This window comes from Dermochelys coriacea, chromosome 2, assembly GCF_009764565.3.
Source record: "Dermochelys coriacea isolate rDerCor1 chromosome 2, rDerCor1.pri.v4, whole genome shotgun sequence".
In the NCBI taxonomy this organism is placed as follows: Eukaryota; Metazoa; Chordata; order Testudines; family Dermochelyidae; genus Dermochelys; species Dermochelys coriacea.
Window position 1 is genome coordinate 181,912,276 of NC_050069.1, and position 24,377 is coordinate 181,936,652.

Genomic DNA, 24,377 nt, shown 5'->3' on the forward strand with positions numbered 1-24,377 from the left:
TGATAGTATTTCTGACTCCACACAAAGCAAAAAACATCACAATAAAGCAGTGTTTCCGGTTCAGCTTTCCAGGAGTAAGTTTTGAATAATATAGCTGAGATTTTGTATAAGCTTCTGAATTTTTGGACACTTAAGTGAACCTTAATAGGTTCTGTTATCAATAGTATTTAGAGCTGGGTGAATGACACATAAATAATGTGCTATTTGTCAGCTATGTTATAGAGTTGGTCAGATGATGGAAAATTAGATGAATAATTTATCTGACAAATAGCATCATTTGTCCAGCTCTGCTATTGATACAAAGAGACACATTCGTCAACTGTCAGAGCAGCGGTATAAGAAAACAGCTCCCAAGAGCTCTTATTTGGTAAACTAATCTAAATTCATGGAATAATTATTCTTGAGAAACACTGTAATTCATTAAAAAGAAAAGGAGTACTTGTGGCACCTTAGAGAGTAACAAATTTATTTGAGCATAAGCTTTCGTGAGTTACAGCTCACTTCATTGGATGCATTCAGTGGAAAATACAGTGGGGAGATTTATATACACACAGAGAACATGAAACAATGGGTTTTATCATACACACTGTAAGGAGAGTGATCATTTAAGATGAGCTATTACCAGCAGGAAGGGGAGGGGAAGGAAGAAAACCTTTTGTGGTGATAATTAAGGTGGGCCATTTCCAGCAGTTAACAAGAATGTCTGAGGAACAGTGGGGGGTGGGGGAGGGGAGAAATAACATGGGGAAATAGTTTTACTTTGTGTAATGACCCATCTACTCCCAGTCTCTATTCAAGCCTAAATTATCCAGTTTGCAAATTAATTCCAATTCAGCAGTCTCTCGCTGGAGTCTGTTTTTGAAGTTTTTTTGTTGAAGGATAGCCACTCTCAAGTCTGTAATCGTGTGACCGGAGAGACTGAAGTGTTCTCCGATTGGTTTTTGAATGTTATAATTCTTGATGTCTGATTTGTGTCCATTTATTCTTTTACGTAGAGATTGTCCAGTTTGACCAATGTACATGGCAGAGGGGCATTGCTGGCACATGATGGCATATATCACATTGGTAGATGCGCAGGTGAACGAACCTCTACAAAAAACCACAAAAGGTTTTCCTCCTCCCCCCCTCCCTCCCGTTCCTGCTGGTAATAGCTCATCTTAAGTGATCACTCTTACTGTGTGTATGATAAAACCCATTGTTTCATGTTCTCTGTGTGTATATAAATCTCCCCACTGTATTTTCCACTGAATGCATCCGATGAAGTGAGCTGTAGCTCACGAAAGCTTATGCTCAAATAAATTTGTTAGTCTCTAAGGTGCCACAAGTCCTCCTTTTTTTTTTGCGAATACAGACTAACACGACTGGTACTCTGAAAACTGTAATTCATTAACACTTTAAAGCTTCATTGCTGGGACTGTGCTATTGCAAATTGGGCAAACGCTTTTAAAGAAAAAACATTCAGTATCAGTTTGTGCAAAGACTGCTTTACCAATTGCTTCTCATCATCTGCTCTGATACAAATCAACAGGACCCCATTCAAACTACATTCTCATTGTACTGCCCAAGATTTAACATCTACAGTCCAGTTACAAGTAAATGCTAATATTTAAAAACTGCTTTGCCATGTGAATTCTGGATTTTCTCTTAGGATACAAGTCTTAATTTTAACGCTACCTGCACAATATATTGCTAGTCAGATTCTAGAGGAAGTAAAACTGTAAAATATTTTTATAATGTAATTAGACTGTAGTCCTCATTCACTCCTCACCTTAGTTTTACCCTGGTGTAAATGTGTTGATTTCAATAGAGGTACTCCTGATTTATGAGAGCAGAATCATGCCCTGTGTTTTTATAACAAATATAAAGAGAACAGGATGCAATAGAATAAATTACACTAAAATTTCACCCCCACTAATGAAACTCACCCACTACACCGACTTAATTCTACCACCACACGAGGCATAGAGTTTGTTGATGTAGTTAGGTCAACACAGTGTCAGTGTAGACACCGAGTTACTTACATTGACTGCTGCTGGCTTTCAGAAGCCATCCCACAATACCCCACACTGACAGTTCAATAGGTGCAAGCACTCGTGGCGAGGACGCACACTGCTGATACAAGGAGCAAAGTGTAGACATGCACAAGCAACATAATTACTATGGCAGCTGTATGCCAAAGTAAGTTAGGTCAATTCCATTTTGTGATGTAGACATGCCCTAACTTTCAGCCACAACATTCCAAAGATACACCCTTTTGTCTCTTCACACTGTCAAAGCTCTTGTTCATGCCTTTGTCTTGTACCGCAACTACTGTAATCTCCACCTCTCAGGCCCTGGTTCCTCCATTTTCCCCTCCTTAAGTCCAGTCAAGATGCTGCCATTGGGACTATCATCCTGGCTCATTGCTCCAGCCAGGTCACCCACCTATTTGCATCCTTTCACTATCTCCTCCTTTTCTGCTGCATCAAACAGGAAGTTTGTCTAAAGCCCTTCATCTAGTGTTCCTATGGGGCTTCATATTGTATTACAGTGCTGATGCCTGCCTTTGCTCTGACAACAACACCAGCCTTCCCGTGCTGTCCCTTACAGGTGAGGGCCATCACCTTCTCCTTCTTTAAATCTCTCCTGCAGATGTTCCTTTGCCGAGATGCCTACAAGACACTGCTATCCCACAATGAGTAGTCAGGTAATAAGCAGAGACTATCAATTGATTTTGCAAAACATGCTTCACTGACTTTTGCCCCATCCTCCCTCTTCCATCCTGCCACTCCTTTGTCTGTTTTTTCCACCTGTTGTGGTCTTAACCCTGGAGGTTGAGCTCTGTGGGCAGGAACTCCCTCTCTTGCTCATTTGTACAATGCCTAGCACAACAGGTCTTAATCCTTGATTGGGGCATCTCAGCCAGTGCTTAATTTGTGCCGGGGCTTGGCAGTTCATAGCCCCAGCGTCTTTTTCATTACAAATGAAGCGCTGATCTCAGCACTACTGTAAGTGCAGTATCCTTTTATCCAGGGGTGCAGGTATAAGAGGCCAGGGGAGGCTAAGCCTCCCCAGCTAGAGGTGTGTCGGCCTGCTGCTCCTCTTCCTGCACTGCCTCTATCCCCCAAGACCCTGCCCTCACTCCCCCTCTTCCCATCCCCACTCCTCCCCTTCCTCCGAAGCCCCCAACCACCTACTGCTCGCATCTCTCCACTCCTGGTGGGCAGCGGGGTGGGACCTCGGGGAGAGGGCCTCAGGGCACAGCAAGGGCATGGCCCCCCACTTCTAGGGAGCTTCCGGCGCTTGCTCCTAGCCTCCCCAAATGCCGGAGTCACACGCCGCCCATGCTCTTATCTCCCTGGAAGGAGAGGGTTTCTAATGAAAAATGCTGCTGACGCATATCCTTAAAAAGAGTGATAAGCAAAACCTTTAATTATGTATGACTCATATGAAATTAACAACAGTAATAATCTGTCGGTATTGTACCAAGGAACTACCACAAACATTTGCTTTCTTAGCTCCTTGGCCCAGATTGTCTACAGAGTTATGGGCTGGCCCCTTTGCACCACTCAGCTATATAATCTAGCTATCTAATCTAAGTGAGAAAAGGGAACTCCCTGCTGGTACAAGGGTTCCCATTTCCAAACCTTAAGGGTTACTGGCAGACGGGATGAATGCTGGAGGCATGGCATGGTGGAGCAGAGCTGCGCTACATTTGTCCTTCACTGGCATAAGGTCCATTAAGAATGTTACGCCAGTGGTGCAACTTAGAGCTGCTGCTGGGCTGCTCTAAGTCACATGCAGGATGGATGCCCTCAGAATCAGGGAGAAGTAATGAGCTCTTGGATTCTTCACTCACTTCTGTGCCACGCAGAGCTCTGGTACAGGAGAGATTCTAGCTCCCACTACTTCCCCAGTTAGCAGGAATTCATTTACTTGTAAAGTGAGGGGGTAAGAGTCTGAGGAAGCTGTGCAGTTGCTTTTCCAGTTTAAACAAAAATTGCATCTCAGAATCCTAAGGAAGGATGCAAATTCATTGGGCAGGGGAACATATGAGGTTGTTCTTTATTGGAAATGTTCTATCGTTCTTGAAATATTTGCTGCAGATGGTGATAAATATAGCTCAAAGTTCAACTTGTATCATTTTGCAGAAGGGATTATTGGGAAGAATTTGTTATGGGTTCTGGTTCTATTCTCACTGGAATATTTTTTTTTAAATACTTGCAATCCAGTCATTCCGAGGGCCACGAAAGTGTGCTCTTTAGACACAGGTGTGGACCATATGTGCACTTTTCATTGTCATGGTTTGATTTCATTCTTATCTGGCATGATTACTACTTTACCAAACACCGATTTCCTATCAACTTTCTTTATACATTTAGGGCCTGATGCAAAGCCGAGTGCAGTCAGTAGGAGTCTTTTTCCACTGAGCTGTGGATGGGACCTCTTTTCTCCCAGTCTAAAAAACAGTACCTCCCTCCTCCCATTAGCACTTCGACATATGCATTTTTGTGACAAACCAGAACCCCTGATCTTACAGATAGGAATCTGTTTTCGTGCAGCAGTGCAAGCATGCATTTAGGGATATTAGTCTTTTAAAAGGTTTTAGCAGAAGAGCACTGGAGACTCATTCTAATCCAGTGTAATATAAATAGGTCTGCGATGACACTTGGGAACAGGGAAGTGGCACAAATTTAGACTCCCAGATAAGCCTCCATTAAGCTGTCAAATTGGCACCTGTGTCCATCACAGCTAGTGGAGTGTCTTTTTTAGATCAAGGACCAAATTCAAGCCTAGTTCAAACAGATATTGCACTGAATTCAATGGAGTTGTACCGGCTTACTCCAGGGCTGAATTTGCCCTCAAGAGAAATCTTTATTCTAAATGGAAACTGAATTATTCACCCTTCATCTTGCATTTGCATATCAAAGTAATGAAAACTGCTGGTCTTAACCCTACCCTTCACCCCAGTCCATATCCCCCTTCCCAGACAATACCTGTGATGGCTAACTGTGTCACAAAAAAGGTCATTCTGGATTTCCTCTTCTTCTTCCACTTCCAGGTAGAGAACAGCACAATGGAGTTTCCAGCAACTGTGACAATAAAGAGAATCCAAAGAGTAACCAGCTGTTCTGTCTGCATGGGGGGAAAAGAAACCACGCAAATGAATCAGTTTTCAGAGTAGCAGCCGTGTTAGTCTGTATTCGCAAAAAGAAAAGGAGTACTTGTGGCACCTTAGAGACTAACAAATTTATTTGAGCATAAGCTTTCGTGAGCTACAGCATCCGATGAAGTGAGCTGTAGCTCACGAAAGCTTATGCTCAAATAAATTTGTTAGTCTCTAAGGTGCCACAAGTACTCCTTTTCTTTAAATGAATCAGTGGGTGGGTGAAAGTGACTTGGTTAAACAAGGTGATGCAGACTTAGCTATAACAAGCAGGATGGGAATTAATACAATGGGATTTAAATATGAATTGACAATTGATTTTTCACTTAATCCAAAAAGTATTTTTCATCAGAAAATGTTAAAATGCAGCAGTGTTTTTTTTTTAAAAAAACTGAACAGTGAAGTCCTAGTTTTAATTTGATAGCAGCTAAGTGCGTGGGGTAGGAGTAATAATTTCACAAAGCCATCAGAAGTACATCATCAAGTATCACTGAAATGGGAAGCAACCTTCAGTTTTCTTATGTTGCTCTAGTGGACCATTAAGTCTGTCTGACTATAGAAAAAAAATTTCCTTGAAGAAACTAGGGAAATAAAATGCTTTGCTTTCTAACCCAAGCAAGTATGGATCATGCAAGTACATCATAAAAATCAACTCATTATGTAAGAGGAGAGCACTAAGTCTAAAAAAAGAACATTGCCCTATGGTACTAGTGGAATCTTGCTGCTGAGAGAAATATATAATAGCAAAATGCCCCCAAGAGGTAGTATGTGTAAAAATAATAGAAATGAAAGAAAGGTTATTCAAACCTTTCAATACCTCAAAGATTGAGCAACAAAAGTGAAGGAAGGATGCGGGGGAGAGAGATGCTTGTGTATGCAATCTGTTTTTTTTTAACCCATTTTCTCATGTTGAGATATGGATACAATTTCTGCACCCACCCCCACTTTTTAGTGAAATGTCTTTCAGTCATTGGGGAGCACAAAGATCATGCTTTCTTCCTTTAATGGCCATGCCCCTCAGTTCTTAATTTTAAGAAGTACTGAACCTGGTGTTTAATGGGATTAAAATGGAGAGCAGACATAGCATTTACACAAACAGTTCATTCACAAAAACCTTGCCACTTATGATGTTGCCCATGACAAGTAGATTGTACTCCAAAGGAGGATTGTGCTGTTCTTTGATAGCTTCTCTTAATAGACTGGCTGTTAACTGCAGTCCCATTCATACTGGAGTGAACTTTTTATGGTATATAACTTGTCTGGTGGGGATGTATTGCAGTATCTTGATGAAACAAGGGATTAAAATGTGATGACAACATAATATAGTGATCTAATCTTCCCCAGCCTCTCTACTCACACAAATCCCATTGTTACAAAAGTACAGCTGGTCCGGATTTTAACCCAAATTATAATGTTAAAATTCAGGCAGTTCTTAGGCAGTAGGACAAGTTGAGATTTGGTTTTTAACATAGGCAAGAGAAAGAAAATGAAACACTGTTTTTCCTTTCCCGGAGTCACTAGCTGCAACCCCAGAATGTAGGGCACTGGGAGCTGGAAATGAGGTGATGAGCTGCAGATGAATGAAGAGCTGAATTTATAGCCACCTTTGGTGAGATTGAGAAGCTGCTGGAGAGGAGGGGCTGCTCATTGCCTAGGCTGCAGGGTGGGGATGGGGTACACAAGGTTGCTGCTAGTGTTAGTGGCTCTCCTGAATTGCTTGGTAGGGATGGGGACAGGAGAAGGTCTGCAGGAAAAAAGTTCTTTAAGCAGCACAGAGCAGAGGGGAAATATCTCTTTGACATACCTCTCTATACCACAGCTGAGCAGGGAGGTGCAAAGTGGGAAGTCAAGCCCTGATGACCACCGCCAGGAAATACTCAGCCATGGGAGTGGAGATAGAAGTTTAGAAGGGAGCAAGGCCAGGTGCATCTCACTCCACGGAGCAGTGCTACAAAAAAGAGGAAGTTTTGCTCCTTCTAAACTTGGGTCTTGTGGTTTGGTTTGCATCTTCTGTGTCTGAACTGGTTCACTATTCACTAGATAGAACACAATAATCATAGGACTGCAATAGACCTTAAGAGGTCTTCTAGTCCAGTCAGTGGCGCCAGAACTGGGGGGGGGGGGGGGGAATGGCACTCCCACTTTTTGCCAAGGTTGACTCTCCCCCCTTTCACTCCGCTCCTCCCCAAGGCTCCACCCCCCAGCCAGGCCAGCATGGAGCCCGGCTGGGGAGGGGAGCCTGGGCCCGGGGCTGAGAGCAGCCCCCGGCCTGTATCCCCGCCCCCAAGGCTCTCCACCCAGCCCAAGGCAGGTGAAGGGTCCGCGAATCTGTGCCAGCTCCCCACAACTGCCAGCCTGGCTCTCCCTGACCCCGCTCCAGATGGGAAGGCGGGGGCAGTGCTGTGGTCAGTTGTGGGGAGCCACCACCTGGGGTGAGGGGTGGGTTCCCTGGCCCTTCTCCAGCTTGGCAGGGGTCAGAGCCTCTGGGGGAAGAGGCAGGGCCTTTGGGGGTGGAGCCCCAAGGGGTGGGAGCCCCTGGCCCCCTCACCTTTGGGAAGGTTCCGGCAACCCTGAGTCCAGACCCCTGCTTTTTAATTCCCTAGTTACTGTTTGGTTTCTTTATGGCTGCCATGATGTTTGTTGGTGAAAAGTAACCTTTACATATTAGCTCACATTTGTCACTGAGGACAAGAGATTGACACAAGGGGTGAGTTCAGGATAGTGTTTCTTGCTGGGAACTGACATGAACTATGAATGAGACTGTCTGCACTCTCCCTGTCAGTGGTGCAAGTCAGGAATATTTCCTCAGAAATAAATGATGTTATGCTGGTGACGGCGAGAGCAGAATCAGGGCCTTTGTTACTAAAATCTTCTTGAGGTTTTGCCGGAAGAAATAAATGTGGATTTGAAGATAGCGTGGCCCTTTCATCTGGAGTACAAAACTCATTGTGCGGAAGAAGAACAAATGCCATATAAATTCCATCCTGCTTAATTAAGGAGCAATACCTGACTGTTTGTAATTCAGTATTCTATGGAAATGGACAACGGAACTGCCCACACACAGATAATAACTCATTTAAATGAAAGATGAATACAAAAGGGACTGTTTGCCTGACATTAAGCTTACACAAAGAATCAAATCAAGAAATAAAGCTTCTATTCTTCAGTCCAGCAGGGATTTACATCACTGAAAGAAAACAGAACGGGTGCACTAATATGAATTAAGGGTCAACAATGTTCTGTTTTAATTATCATAGCCTTTGCAGGCTGACTTCAGCCTGCATTGAAAACTGCATTGACATCGATGTGATCCAGGGCAGCATCTGGCTCTATGCTTACCATGCTAATGATGTATAAACATAGATGCTTTTCATTTAATTCACTTGTTTGCTTTTTAACAAAAATACTTGTACAGCAACTTCTGGCTAAGATTCTGAAAATTATTCACACATCACATAAATGGTCTCCATTAAAAATTAATTATTTCCCAACAGATGTTCAATTACTACTTATTCTTTAAAAAAAAAAGGGGGGGGGTCAGTTGTCTCCCATACCACAGCATGGCAACTCTTGGCAAATGGTGATTTTGTAAAAGGTGACTGCTGTAATTAATCTGCACATCACTTTGAGGTAGGTATTTATTATCAGCCACTGCTTACAGATGGTACACAGATTAATTAAGTGACATGGCGAAGGTCACAAAACCAATCAGTGGTAAAGCTGAGCATGGCAGTCAGGAGCTCATGGATGTTTGTAATCTATTGTAACTGCTACTACTCTATGAGATGGAGTTGGAATATGGCAATATTTGTCATCTGAAGCTGCTATCAATATTTTGCTAATTTACTTTATGATTAAGAGCAACCTTTGCCCATGAACCAAATTAGAAAACTGCATCGGAAACAAGAGGGAACGCTGCAATTGGCCTTGTTCTGCATTTTGTATTCAGGCAAAATTCCATTTGACTTCAGGGAGTTTTGCCTGGATGAAGACTGCAGGACCAAGCCCCATATGGATCGTTGTGGTTATTCTGGAAGTATGTTAGCTCTTCCACTGTACAGCATTTGAATCTGCTCACTGTGTTTTACAAGGGGGAGTAGGTATCATTATCCCCATTTTATACCTGGGGACATAGAAGTGAAGCGACTTGCCCAGGGACCCACAGCAGATCAGTGACAGAGCTGGGAATAGAAGCCAAGGCTTCTGCCTGCCAGTCCGATGACCCACCCATTGAACCAGGGTGCCTCTCAAAAGCAAAATGCATAATTTGATTACTCTAAGTACTAGTATTCTGGAAGCTGTAAGGCTGCTATTTGCCTTTTGGTGATGCTCTAATTAAAATGAATGGTCTTTGCTCTATTTGCCCCCAGCATGGTCTAGACAAAGGCAGTACATATACTGTTGGAGAGCTGCTGCTTTTTCTCTGCTAACAACTGAAACAGAACCTGGCATTTTGTCTCACATGACAGGTTTCAGAGTAGCAGCCGTGTTAGTCTGTATTCGCAAAAAGAAAAGGAGAACTTGTGGCACCTTAGTCTAATAAATTCATTAGTCTCTAAGGTGCCACAAGTTCTCCTTTTCTTTTCACATGACAGGATGTGACTGGAATAGAAAGATAGAAATATTTATCAATAATAGATGTCAACAATTTTATTTTCACAATACCTAGATCAGAAGTGCCACTCTGCTGTGTTTGGGTAGGAGATGGACGGTAAATGGGGACAGCCTTACTCCAGCAAGATGATTTACCCATCCCCACGCCTCCACACAGGCACCCTTCAGGAAAAGGACAACTTGTTCCATTTCTGAATGTCAGCAACTAAGCAGCATTTCTTTTTCCATATTTATCTTTTCATGTAGTGAGTGTTCAAGGAATAATTACATAATTTCTGCATTTTCGAAAATTAGCTAATAGAGATATACTGGATCAGTCACTGGTCCATCTTACAGTTACGTTACTGATGTGTGAGTAAGTATAAGCAAGTCTAAAGTATGTAGATTATTATAAAGGAATTTAGCCCACATGTCACAACTGCACTTAACCAGTAATGAAATTGTCAATCCTTGTTAACAAGTGCACTAAGAAAAATTCCCTTGTACCTATTGCTGCTGCAGAAATCCAAGTTCACATGTATGCACAAACGTACACAGCAGCATAACTGGAAATAAAGTATTTCTAATACATCAGTACATCAATACTTTCACTATTACTTAGCACTTTCTAAGTGCTGTATAAACATAAACTAATTTATTCTGACAATGCCCATGAACTAGGTATATATGTCATCGCCACCATTCACAGACTGAGAGACCGAGAATCAAAAGTGACTCGATAAAAAACACATCAAGACTGATGGTCAGAACCAGGATTAGAACTCTGGAGTTCTGGCCCCTGGTCCAGGGTTCTGTCCATGAGATAACACAGCCTCCCAAATGTGATTCTCCCACTCTTTTACAGGGACACAGTGAACCAGAAGTCACCTACTACAGGACAGGCCCAACAAAGAAAATAACAGAACGCCACTAGCCATCACCTTCAGCCCCCAACTTAAACCTCTCCAACGCATCATCAAGGATCTACAACCTATCCTGAAGGATGCCCCATCACTCTCACAGATCTTGGGAGACAGGCGAGTCCTTGCTTACAGACAGCCCCCCAACCTGAAGCAAATACTCACCAGCAACCACACACCACACAACAGAACCACTAACCCAGGAACCTATCCTTGCAACAAAGCCCATTGCCAACTCTGTCCACATAGCTATTCAGGGGACACCATCATAGGGCCTAATCACATCAGCCACGCTATCAGAGGCTCGTTCACCTGCGCATCTACCAATGTGCTATATGCCATCATGTGTCAGCAATGTCCCTCTGCCATGTACATTGGTCAAACTGGACAGTCTCTACGTAAAAGAATAAATGGACACAAATCAGACGTCAAGAATTATAACATTCAAAAACCAGTCGGAGAACATTTCAATCTCTCTGGTCACTTGATTACAGACCTGAGGGTGGCTATCCTTCAACAAAAAAACTTCAAAAACAGACTCCAACGAGAGACTGTTGAATTGGAATTAATTTGCAAACTGGATACAATTAACTTAGGCTTGAATAGAGACTGGGAATGGATGAGTCATTACACAAAGTAAAACTATTTCCCCATGTTATTTCTCCCCCCCACCCCACCCCTCACTGTTTCTCAGATGTTCTTGTTAACTGCTGGAAATAGCCTACCTTGCTTGTCACCATGAAAGGTTTTTCTCCTTCTCCCCCCCCCCCCCCCCGCTGCTGGTGATGGCTCATCTTAAGTGATCACTCTCCTAACTCACAAATTCAGTTCAAACTAAATGGAAGGATTAACAAAAATGAATCTGCAACTAGGGTTTTTGATTTCAAAAGGGCTGACTTTCAAAAATTAAGGCAATTAGTTAGGGAAGTGGATTGGACTGAAGAACTTATGGATCTAAAGGCAGTTGAGGCCTGGGATTACTTTAAATCAAAACTGCAGAAGCTATCGGAAGCCTGTATCCCAAGAAAGGGGAAAAAATTCATAGGAAGGAGTTGTAGACCAAGCTGGATGAGCAAGCATCTTAGAGAGGTGATTATGAAGAAGCAGAAAGCATACAGGGAGTGGAAGATGGGAGGGATCAGCAAGGAAAGCTACCTAATTGAGGTCAGAAGATGTAGGGATAAAGTCAGAGAGGCTAAAAGTCGAGTAGAGTTGGACCTTGCAAAGGGAATTAAAACCAATAGTAAAAGGTTCTATAGCCATATAAATAAGAAGAAAACTAAGAAGGAAGAAGTGGGGCCGCTTAACACTGAGGATGGAGCGGAGGTTAAAGATAATCTAGGCATGGCCCAATATCTAAACAAATACTTTGCCTCAGTCTTTAATAAGGCTAAAGAGGATCTTGGGGATAATGGTAGCATGACAAATGGGAAGGAGGATATAGAGGTAGATATTACCATATCAGAGGTAGAAGCGAAACTGAAACAGCTTAATGGGACTAAATCGGGGGGCCCAGATAATCTTCATCCAAGAATATTAAAGGAATTGGCACCTGAAATTGCAAGCCCATTAGCAAGAATTTTTAATGAATCTGTAAACTCAGGAATAGTACCGAATGATTGGAGAATTGCTAATATAGTTCCTATTTTTAAGAAAGGAAAAAAAAGTGATCCAGGTAACTACAGGTCAGTTAGTTTGACATCTGTAGTATGCAAGGTCCTGGAAAAAATTTTGAAGGAGAAATTAGTTAAGGACATTGAAGTCAATGGTAAATGGGACAAAATACAACATGGTTTTACAAAAGGTAGATCGTGCCAAACCAACCTAATCTCCTTTTTTGAAAAAGTAACAGATTTTTTAGATAAAGGAAATGCAGTGGATCTAATTTAGATTTCAGTAAGGCATTTGATACCGTGCCACATGGGGAATTATTAGTTAAATTGGAGAAGATGGGGATCAATATGAACATCAGAAGGTGGATAAGGAATTGGTTAAAGGGGAGACTGCAACGGGTCCTACTGAAAGGCGAACTGTCAGGTTGGAGGGAGGTTACCAGTGGAGTTCCTCAGGGATCGGTTTTGGGACCAATCTTATTTAATCTTTTTGTTACTGACCTTGGCACAAAAAGTGGGAGTGTGCTAATAAAGTTTGCAGATGATACAAAGCTGGGAGGTATTGCCAATTCGGAGAAGGATCGGGATATTATACAGGAGGATCTGGATGACCTTGTAAACTGGAGTAATAGTAATAGGATGAAATTTAATAGTGAGAAGTGTAAGGTTATGCATTTAGGGATTAATAACAAGAATTTTAGTTATAAGTTGGGGACGCATCAATTAGAAGTAACGGAAGAGGAGAAGGACCTTGGAGTATTGGTTGATCATAGGATGACTATGAGCTGCCAATGTGATATGGCTGTGAAAAAAGCTAATGCGGTTTTGGGATGCATCAGGAGAGGCATTTCCAGTAGGGATAAGGAGGTTTTAGTACCGTTATACAAGGCACTGGTGAGACCTCACCTAGAATACTGTGTGCAGTTCTGGTCTCCCATGTTTAAAAAGGATGAATTCAAACTGGAGCAGGTACAGAGAAGGGCTACTAGGATGATCCGAGGAATGGAAAACTTGTCTTATGAAAGGAGACTTAAGGAGCTTGGCTTGTTTAGCCTAACTAAAAGAAGGTTGAGGGGAGATATGATTGCTCTCTATAAATATATCAGAGGGACAAATATAGGAGAGGGAGAGGAATTATTTCAGCTCAGCACCAATGTGGACACAAGAACAAATGGGTATAAACTGGCCACCAGGAAGTTTAGACTTGAAATCAGACGAAGGTTTTTAACCATCAGAGGAGTGAAGTTTTGGAATAACCTTCCAAGGGAAGCAGTGGGGGCAAAAGATCTATCTGGTTTTAAGATTCTACTCGATAAGTTTATGGAGGAGATGGTATGATGGGATAATGGGATTTTGGTAAGTAATTTATCTTTAAATATTCAGGGTAAATAGGCCAAATCCCCTGAGATGGGATATTAGATGGATGGGATCTGATTTACTATAGAAAATTCTTTCCTGGGTATCTGGCTGGTGAATCTTGCCCATGTGCTCAGGGTTTGGCTGATTGCCATGTTTGGGGTCGGGAGGGAGTTTTCCTCCAGGGCAGATTGGAGAGGCCCTGGAGGTTTTTTTGCCTTCCTCTGTAGCATGGGGCATGGTTGACTGGAGGGAGGCTTCTCTGCTCCTTGAAGTTTTGAACCATGATTTGAGGACTTCAATAGCTCAGACATGGGTGAGGTTTTTCATAGGAGTGGTGGGTGACATTCTGTGGCCTGCGCTGTGCAGGAGGTCGGACTAGATGATCAGAGTGGTCCCTTCTGACCTTAGTATCTATGAATCTATGAATCTATGAATCTTACAGTGTGTACGATAAAACTCATTGTTTCATGTTCTCTGTGTGTGTATATCAATCTCCCCACTGTATTTTCCACCAAATACATCCGATGAAGTGAGCTGTAGCTCATGAAAGCTTATGCTCAAATAAATTTGTTAGTCTCTAAGCTGCCACAAGTACTCCTTTTCTTTTTGTGAATACAGACTAACACGGCTGCTACTCTGAAACCAGTGAGTACACTGGTGTTGTTTCTGGGCACACCCATTACATTTGACATTTTAGCACTTCACTGAAATTTGTTCCTGAGTTGAATTGTTTAATTTTCTTTCCCCGGCAGGTCACTCATTGTTTTTGATGTGGTGCCTTACCATAGGCGGATTGGGCCTATTGATTTTTAACTCATGCTAGTAATGTTCTATTACTATTATAATAATTGAGAGATTTATCAAATACTTAGGGGACTCTTTCCTTGACTTCTCTTGAGGTCGATGCATGCTTCAAGAGAGTTAGATCGATATTAAGGGAAATAAATTGGATGATGAATAAACCATATGAATAAACCACAAATGATTCAGTGATTCATCTAAATTCATAATTCAAAAACCAAAATCTGTGCCCAATCCTGCCTATCCCACTGTTGGAGCAGTTCTCATCAATTGACTCTATTTAGGTCCTTTTCATGGATGTGAAGAATATTCCTGCCCACACAGATGACATAAATAACTTATCAAAATCACAGTAACAATAATAGAACAAACATAATGCCACCTAGCTCTTACAGAACACTTCACATCAAGAGATCTCAAAGCACTTTATGAAGGAGGTCTGTATCATTATCCCCATTTTACAGATGGAGAAACTGAGGCACAGAAAGGTGAAGTGAATTGCCCAAAGTCACCCAGCAAACCAATGTCAGAACCAGGGTCTCCCAAGTCTCAATCCAGTACCCTATCTATATTATTTTGTTTCATTTATAGCCCCTGGAAATGATTTGCATATTTCATTGGTTATTCTGATTTTCATAGATTCATAGATACTAAAGTCAGAAGGGACCATTCTGATCATCTAGTCCGACCTCCTGCACAGCGCAGGCCACAGAATCTCACGCACCCACTCCTGCGAAAAACCTCTCACCTATGTCTGAGCTATTGAAGTCCTCAAATTATGGTTTAAAGACTTCAAGAAGCAGAGAACCCTCCAGCAAGTGACCCGTGCCCCATGCTACAGAGGAAGGCGAAAAACCTCCAGGGCCTCTTCCAATCTGCCCTGGAGGAAAATTCCTTCCCTACCCCAAATATGGCGACCAGCTAAACCCTGAGCCTATGGGCAAGATCACCAGCCATACCGAGGAAAGAATTTTCTGTAGTAACTTAGATCCCACTCCATCTAACACCTCATCACAGGCCATTGGGCCTATTTACCATGAATATTTAAAGATCAATTAATTTCCAAAATCATGTTATACCATCATACCATCTCCTCCATAAACAACTCCTATGTGACACATGGCCAGAAAGCATCCTGCAGGATAAATGACCCAAATTCAACCTTTAGGGACATATTGCTAGATAATGTTTGTGTTTTTGTGTGTTTACATATATATCCTTAGAACAGTTCCGGTCTATGCTGTATTCTGTTAATCAGAGCTCAAAAGAAGATCTTAACATTTAAATGAGCTGTAAATATAGTCATATCACTGTATTGATCTCTTTGAAATGTATAGCAAATCACTTGCGAATGCTGGAAAACAGGCAATTGTTTTACATTAATCTGTGTACCTAATCACCAGTGATGCTTAGGAAATAGGTCTACTTCAAAATCTCAGTGATTGCCTATTGTTCATCTAAGGACTCTGAGCTGTCAAAAGAAGAGCTGAAACTGTATAAAAAAACCCTTGGGTCCTGATCCTTTTTATCTCAGATCTGTTTGATGCCAAGGAAGCTTGAGTCATAAGACTGAGATCTCCAGTTCCACGTGAATCACCCTGGATATGAACATTGAACTATAACCTATGGACTAATTCTGAAAGAACTCTTTGCAACTACAAAGCTCACAATCTCTACTATGAAATTAATCTCAAAACTGCACTTATGTCTGTATATATACTGGTCTTTAACCAATACTCTTTCTTTTTTTAAAAAAAAATACATTTTAGTTTAGTTTAGTTTAGTTTATAAGAATTGGCCATAGGTGTGTATTTGGGTAAGATCTGAAATATTAATTAACATGGGAGGTAATGTGTCTGATCCTTTGGGATTGGTAGAACTTTCTTATAGGATGAATAAGATTTTCAGTAATCCTCCTCATATTTGACTTGGGTGTCTAGGTGGAGACCAAGGCTGGGTGGCTTTAAGGGAACTGTGTTTTGGCTTCTGGATAACCAGTAAGGTACTATAGCTATTTGCGTTGGGTTGGTAAATCTAAGTATTGGAATATCCACAAGCTTTGGGGATTGTCTGTCCCATTCTTTACAGTTTGCCCTAGTTGAGTAATCTCAGTGTGGCTCCCCTGGGAAGCCGGTCACACTCTACAAAACATTTTTTTTCTGCTTATATATCATACTTAAGTAACCTATGTATGTTTGCATTTGCATCGTGGGAAATTATACAAATAAATGGTAAGTGCCATGCACCCTCTTCATTGCAGGGGAGAGAATTAAGACAGAACTTTTTTATAGTTTCAAGAAGTTTCTGGTTACATATGTGGCAATATCAGAGAAGAAGAAGAGGGTGATTGTCATAAGATAAGAGATGCTAATTTACAGGACATCAAGAATATAATAGCCTATAATTTTGTAAAAAAATTCTAGAGTAGTCTGATTTGAAGGCCAGTATATTATGCTAGTTGCTAAGAGCTGAAGCCCAGATTCTCTCTAGTTATTTAGGTACCTAAGTAAGTGTCATTGTAATCAATGTGAGTTAGGCTCCTAAATAACTTTGAGGATCTGGGCCTAAATGCTTTTGTAGTGGTTCAAAGCTGGTGGAAAGCGAGTGGTTTGACACCTGAAGGAGATCTGTTCTCTTCTAGTAAAAAGAAAAGGAGTACTTGTGGCACCTTAGAGACTAACAAATTTATTTGAGCATAAGCTTTCGTGAGTTACAGCTCACTTCATCGGATGCATTTGGTGAAAAATACAGAGGGGAGATTTATATACACACACAGAGAACATGAAACAATAGGTTTTATCATACACACTGTAAGGAGAGTGATCACTTAAGATGAGCCATCACCAGCAGCGGGGTGGGGGGGAAGGAGGAAAACCTTTCATGGTGACAAGCAAGGTAGGCTATTTCCAGCAGTTAACAAGAACATCTGAGGACAGTGAGGGGTGGGGTGGGGGGGAGAAATAACATGGGGAAATAGTTTTATTTTGTGTAATGACTCATCCATTCCCAGTCTCTATTCAAGCCTAAGTTAATTGTATCCAGTTTGCAAATTAATTCCAATTCAGCAGTCTCTCGCTGGAGTCTGTTTTTGAAGTTTTTTTGTTGAAGGATAGCCACTCTCAGGTCTGTAATTGAGTGACGAGAGAGACTGAAGTGTTCTCCGACTGGTTTTTGAATGTTATAATTCTTGACGTCTTATTTGTGTCCATTTATTCTTTTACGTAGAGACTGTCCAGTTTCACCAATGTACATGGCAGAGGGGCATTGCTGGCACATGATGGCATATATCACATTGGTAGATGCGCAGGTGAATGAGCCTCTGATAGTGTGGTTGATGTGATTAGGCCCTATGATTGTATCCCCTGAATAAATATGTGGACAGAGTTGGCAACGGGCTTTGTTGCAAGGATAGGTTCCTGGGTTAGTGGTTCTGGTGTGTGGTGTGTGATTGCTGGTGAGTATTTGCTTCAGGTTGGGGGGCTGGGCTGTCTCCCAGTAAGCAAGGACTGGCCTGTCTCCCAAGATCTGTGAGAGTGATGGGTCGTCCTTCAGGATAGGTTGTAGATCCTTGATGATGCGTTGGAGAGGTTTTAGTTGGGGGCTGAAGGTGATGGCTAGTGACGTTCTGTTATTTTCTTTTTTGGGCCTGTCCTGTAGTAGTAGTGACTTCTGGGTACTCTTCTGGTTCTGTCACTCTGTTTCTTCACTTCAGCAGGTGGGTATTGTAGTTGTAAGAATGCATGATAGAGATCTTGTAGGTGTTTGTCTCTGTCTGAGGGGTTGGAGCAAATGCAGTTATATCGTAGAGCTTGGCTGTAGACAATGGATCGTGTGGTATGGTCTGGATGAAAGCTAGAGGCATGTGGGTAGGAATAGCGGTCAGTAGGTTTCCGATATAGGGTGGTGTTTATGTGACCATCGCGTATTAGCACTGTAGTGTTCAGGAAGTGGATCTCTTGTGTGGACTGGTCCAGGCTGAGGTTGATGGTGGGATGGAAATTGTTAAAATCATGGTGGAATTCCTCAAGGGCTTCTTTTCCATGGGTCCAGATGATGAAGATGTCATCAATGTAGTGCAAGTAGAGTAGGGGCATTAGGAGACGAGAGCTGAGGAAGCGTTGTTCTAAGTCAGCCATAAAAATGTTGGCATACTGTGGGGCCATGCGGGTACCCATCGCAGTGCCACTGATTTGAAGGTATACATTGTCCCCAAATGTGAAATAGTTATGGGTGAGGACAAAGTTACAAAGTTCAGCCACCATGTTAGTCGTGACATTATCGGAGATACTACTCCTGACGGCTTGTAGTCCATCTTTGTGTGGAATGTTGGTGTAGAGGGCTTCTACATCCATAGTGGCCAGGATGGTGTTTTTAGGAAGATCACCAATGGATTGTAGTTTCCTCAGGAAGTCAGTGGTGTCTCGAAGATAGCTGGGAGTGCTGGTAACGTAGGGCCTGAGGAGGGAGTCTACATAGCCAGACAATCCTGCTGTCAGGGTGCCAATGTCTGAGATGATGGGGCGTCCAGGATTTCCAGGTTTATGGATCTTGGGTAGCAGATAGAATACCCCAGGTCGAGGTTCTAGGGGTGTGTCTGTGTGGATTTGTTCTTGTGCTTTTTCAGGGAGTTTCTTGAGCAAATGCTGTAGTTTCTTTTGGTAACTCTCAGTGGGATCAGAGGGTAATGGCTTGTAGAAAGTGGTGTTGGAGAGCTGCCTAGTAGCCTCTTGTTCATACTCCGACCTATTCATGATGACGACAGCACCTCCTTTGTCAGCCTTTTTGATTATGATGTCAGAGTTGTTTCTGAGGTTGTGGATGGCATTGTGGAGGCTGTGGACGGCTGAGGTTATGGGGCAAGTGATTCTGCTTTTCCACAATTTCAGCCCGTGCACATCGGCGGAAGCACTCTATGTAGAAGTCCAGTCTGCTGTTTCGACCTTCAGGAGGAGTCCACCCAGAATCCTTCTTTTTGTAGTGTTGGTAGGAAGGTCTCTGTGGGTTAATATGTTGGTCAGAGGTGTGTTGGAAATATTCCTTGAGTTGGAGACGTCAAAAATAGGATTCTAGGTCACCACAGAACTGTATCATGTTCGTGGGGGTGGAGGGGCATAAGGAGAGGCCCCGAGATAGGACAGATTCTTCTGCTGGGTTAAGAGTATAGTTGGATAGATTAACAATATTGCTGGGTGGGTTACGGGAACCACTGTTGTGGCCCCTTGTGGCATGTAGTAGTTTAGATAGCTTATGCAAGGCACTGAATTTAGCCGTATAGAGTGGAAATCTGTCAACTTCATGAAAAAACTCGTACAGATACAGACAGACATCATCTTCCTCTCCAAATGCATACAGATGGACATCATATCAAAAGGACTGAAGGTAAAAAATCCATTACAATCTACATACCACACAGACTATGTTGACAGCTTGTGCCACACACTCTCAAAGAAACTGCGGAACCACCTGATCAACATCCTCTACAGCAAACAAGGAAAGATTAAGAATGAGCTCTCAAAACTGGATACTCTCATAAAGAACCAACCTTCCACACAAACTTCCTCGTGGCTGGACTTTACAAAAACTAGACAAGCCATTTACAACACACACTTTGCTTCTCTACAAAAGAAAAAGGACACTAAGCTAAAAAAACTTCAAAAACGGACTCCAATGAGAGACTGCTGAATTGGAATTAATTTGCAAACTGGATACAATTAATTTAGGCTTGAATAGAGACTGGGAATGGATGAGTCATTACACAAAGTAAAACTATTTCCCCATGTTATTTCTCCACCCCACCCCACCCCCCACTGTTCCTCAGATGTTCTTGTTAACTGCTGGAAATAGCCTACCTTGCTTGTCACCATGAAAGGTTTTCCTCCTTTCTCCCACTTGCTGCTGGTGATGGCTCATCTTAAGTGATCACTCTCCTTACAATGTGTATGATAAAACCCATTGTTTCATGTTCTCTGTGTGTGTATATAAATCTCCCCTCTGTATTTTCCACCAAATGCATCCAATGAAGTTAGCTGTAGCTCACGAAAGCTTACGCTCAAATAAATTTGTTAGTCTCTAAGGTGCCACAAGTAGTCCTTTTCTTTTTGCGAATACAGACTAACACGGCTGCTACTCTGAAACCTCTCTTCCAGTAGTTTGTTTGAGGGAAAGACAGGGTGGTTTCTTTTTCTCCACTTAGAATCTGTAATTAGTAACCTGGATGAGGAAAAGTCAGCATGGTTACATAGTTAAGGGCATGTCCCACTGCTGTGTTCCCACCATGCCCCACCGTGATTCTGTATGTTATCCAAATGGCACCTCCAGACAATCTATGGCATGTAATAGCCAATTCAAATGTTGCATGTTAAGTTCCACTTTGGACGTCCTGAAATATGAGTGGAAATAAAGCAGAGAAGGGACTATAGGTGAGATGAGCTAGGGAATCCTGTCACTACACTTTTCCCTGCACTGATCATAGCATAGTATTAAAATTTAATCAGGGATTGGTGCTGTTGAATTATTGATTATTAATTTCATACTAAACATAAATAATCAGGCTCTGCGGAAGAAGCAGGGTGACAAAGAAGAAAGGAACCTGAACAGATGTCACAACTGGGCTTTCATGGATATTTTTACTCTGTAGAACTGCAAGACTTAAGCATAACAGTGACGTGACTATGCTGAGAATGGACCTCCATGTGTATCCTGAGACGTATTGGCCCACTTCACCCACAGACTCCACTGTTGGATCTTCCACACTGAATGGGCAGATGTATTCAACACCTTTCAGAAAAACAAAGACAAGGGTCACGATGTCTGTATCTAGGATGGATATGCTACAAGGAAGTTTTAGTGGGCAAATTCTCTGCTGTTATTCACTGCTACTGCTGGCCAAGTAGTTAGTCTTGAGGACTATAAAGAAAGATGCTTGTTACTTTGAGTAGAAGAGATGTTTTGTCTAAGAGGAAAAATGAAAAAGGAGAATTAGGGTGAAATCCTGGCCCCACTGATGTCAATGGCAAAACTCCCCTTGAATTCAGTGAGGCTGGGATTTTGCCCTTAAAGGTCTAAAGTGTAATTGTCTTATGTGGAAGAAATTCAAATACTGCTGAACAAGGGAGTAAGGAGGCATTCAGTGACTCTTCTGTACAGTTATGATGCCAGTGTTCTTACTTCTACTACTGGACACAGCACTCCAGAGAACAATATGCCAGTTTGACCCTTGATAGAATGTCTCCTGAGACAGGTGTGTAAGAACACTTAACGCTTATCCAGTGTCTTTCCTGTAGGTCTCTCTTAGTGGGGAAAATGATGTACAGAATGACCTGGCAAAGGTCACTGTACAGTGTAAGGAATAGAACGTCGGCCTCCTGAATCTTAATCCTCTGCTCTAACCTGCCTCCTTTCATATCACCTTATGAACAGTAATCTCATTTTACAAACCATTAAGTCTCAATTCCCCTTACTTCAGTATATATCATACCGATTAACAGCTAATCAATGGGAGAGATCAAATGGTTTTTCTGTTGGAAGAAGCCACTTGGGTGAAATTAAAATGGTCTGCGAGACTGTGACTGTTTTGGTGAAATTCCAGTGCAAACCTTCCTGGTTTCCTGCCCGCTTGCCTGCCAGACTCTTGAGCAGATCACCTGGTAGACTGATGGTGAACCTGGGCTCCTGGCTCCAGGGCAGCCCACCAGGGTGTACAGGAAGGATTACAGTCTAACCTCTTGTACACTAATGGACATTTAGAATAATTCCGCTGACTTCACTGGAGTTACACCAGATCTACACTGGTCTGTCAACGATCAGAATCTGTCTCTGAACATATCCATCTATATCTCACTCATCATTATCTAAACGAGTACCTCAGTCTACTTGTCTGAATTCATGATGGCACAGAGATCGCTTTCAAAGGTAGAAATACCCTGCCATCCACAATACTACATATATTTCTACTTACATATTTTATACTGGGAACTTGAATGGTACCACATAGCTACCATAACAGAAGCATGGCATGTATGCAGCCTGAACTTAAGTGCTATATAAAGGATGACAGCAGCCAAAGCAATCTAAATTAAAGATAGGAGTACTTGTGGCACCTTAGAGACTAACAAATTTATTTGAGCATAAGCTTTCGTGAGCTACAGCTCACTTCATCGAATGCATTCAGTGGAAAATACAGTGGGGAGATTTATATACACAGATACACAGAGAACATGAAACAATGGGTGTTACCATATACACTGTAAGAAGAGTGATCACTTAAGATGAGCTATTACCAGCAGGAGAGCGGGGGGGGGGGGGGGAGAAAACCTTTTGTAGTGATAATTAAGGTGGGCCATTTCCAGCAGTTGACAAGAACATCTGAGGAACAGTGGGGAGTGGGGAAATAAATATGGGGAAATGGTTTTACTTTGTGTAATGACCCATCCACTCCCAGTCTCTATTCAAGCCTAAGTTAATTGTATCCAGTTTGCAAATTAATTCCAATTCAGCAGTCTCTCGTTGGAGTCTGGTTTTGAAGTTTTTTTGTTGAAGAACAGCTACTCTTAGATCTCTAATCGAGTGACCAGAAGTCACCTACTACAGGACAGACCCAACAAAGAAAAGAACAGAACGCCACTAGCCATCACCTTCAGCCCCCAACTAAAACCTCTCCAACGCATCATCAAGGATCTACAACCTATCCTGAAGGACGACCCATCACTCTCACAGATCTTGGGAGACAGGCCAGTCCTTGCTTACAGACAGCCCCCCAACCTGAAGCAAATACTCACCAGCAACCACACACCACACAACAGAACCACTAACCCAGGAACCTATCCTTGCAACAAAGCCCGTTGCCAACTCTGTCCACATATTTATTCAGGGGATACCGCAACCTGTTCCCTATATTCACATGGTACAGCGCTGGAAAAAACAGAGCTGCACTTGAAAAAATGCATTCATTCTTATCAGCTCAATTCTCAACATCCCTGTCACTGCCATGCTTGCCACATTCTTAAAAACAATCTTTTCCTCTCCTTCAGAGCCCCCTCAAAGTGCAAAATCCAGTCAGCACCACTCCTGATTAAAAACAACTTTTTTTGTCTGTGTACAACATGTTGCTGAGACTGATAGATAATTGATATCAAACCGTACATATTCAGGTGACGGTTGTAATACTGAGTTTAGCTAACACACTTAATTCAAATAAAAAGTTGCTGATATGAAAAAAAAGCGGTATAATGACATAGCAATCATAGGAATGCAGCACCATGCTATCATACATGATTAAAGATCTTTTAGGGCTTCAATTACATGGGGCCCCTCAATAACTGCCTGATAGAGGAAATACAAAGACAATCACAAATTTTAGGCATAAACTCATAGTATGAAGCTTTTAATGAATAATCTGAGTCTCCCCCACCCCGCCAAGCTACTGAAAATGCAGAGAGCTGCAAACAGGTGAGAACAGTAAAGCATGCTGTCTGTACCTTAAAGGAATAGTAGAAGGATCCCCATTCCTCATCCTCCACCACTTCAGTGAAAGTCATTGTTTCTGTGCAAGCTACAGGTGTAAAATCCAGCCTCTCTCTGTTTCCATTTAAGTTGCTGCTGGCTTCTGTGAAACTGACTTGCATTACTATGTTTTGTTCTGGTTACGTTGGTGTTGCTGCTGTGACAGAGAGTTAAAGACAGCCAAGCTCTCCTCAGAAGAGCACAGCAAAAAATACAGCTTCACTGCTCCACGACTGGCTACGTGAGGCATGAGGCTTCCATGCAGATGAGTGATTAAAAATCCAAGCTGGACGCTTTCCCCCAAACCGTCCATACTGACAGAATTCTGAAAATAGCTGGCCATACTCTCCTCTCCAGTAGCAGCAGTAGCCGCCAGTAATGTACCTAGTGCATGTGGAATCATCTCAAAACCTTGCTAATGCTTGCTTGTCCTACATCCAAAGT

The 24,377-nt window shown here is 42.2% G+C and overlaps 1 protein-coding gene across 1 annotated transcript in view; it reads right to left on the bottom strand.

Moving 5' to 3' along the window:
* NPSR1 (neuropeptide S receptor 1) overlaps positions 1–24,055 on the bottom strand; it is an 81,927-nt gene extending 57,872 nt beyond the window's left edge. The window contains 2 exon segments of the mRNA XM_038389091.2: positions 4,977–5,115; positions 23,909–24,055. Coding sequence (XP_038245019.1) covers positions 4,977–5,115; positions 23,909–24,055 — 286 coding nt within the window.
* Between the last annotated feature and the right edge of the window lie 322 nt (positions 24,056–24,377).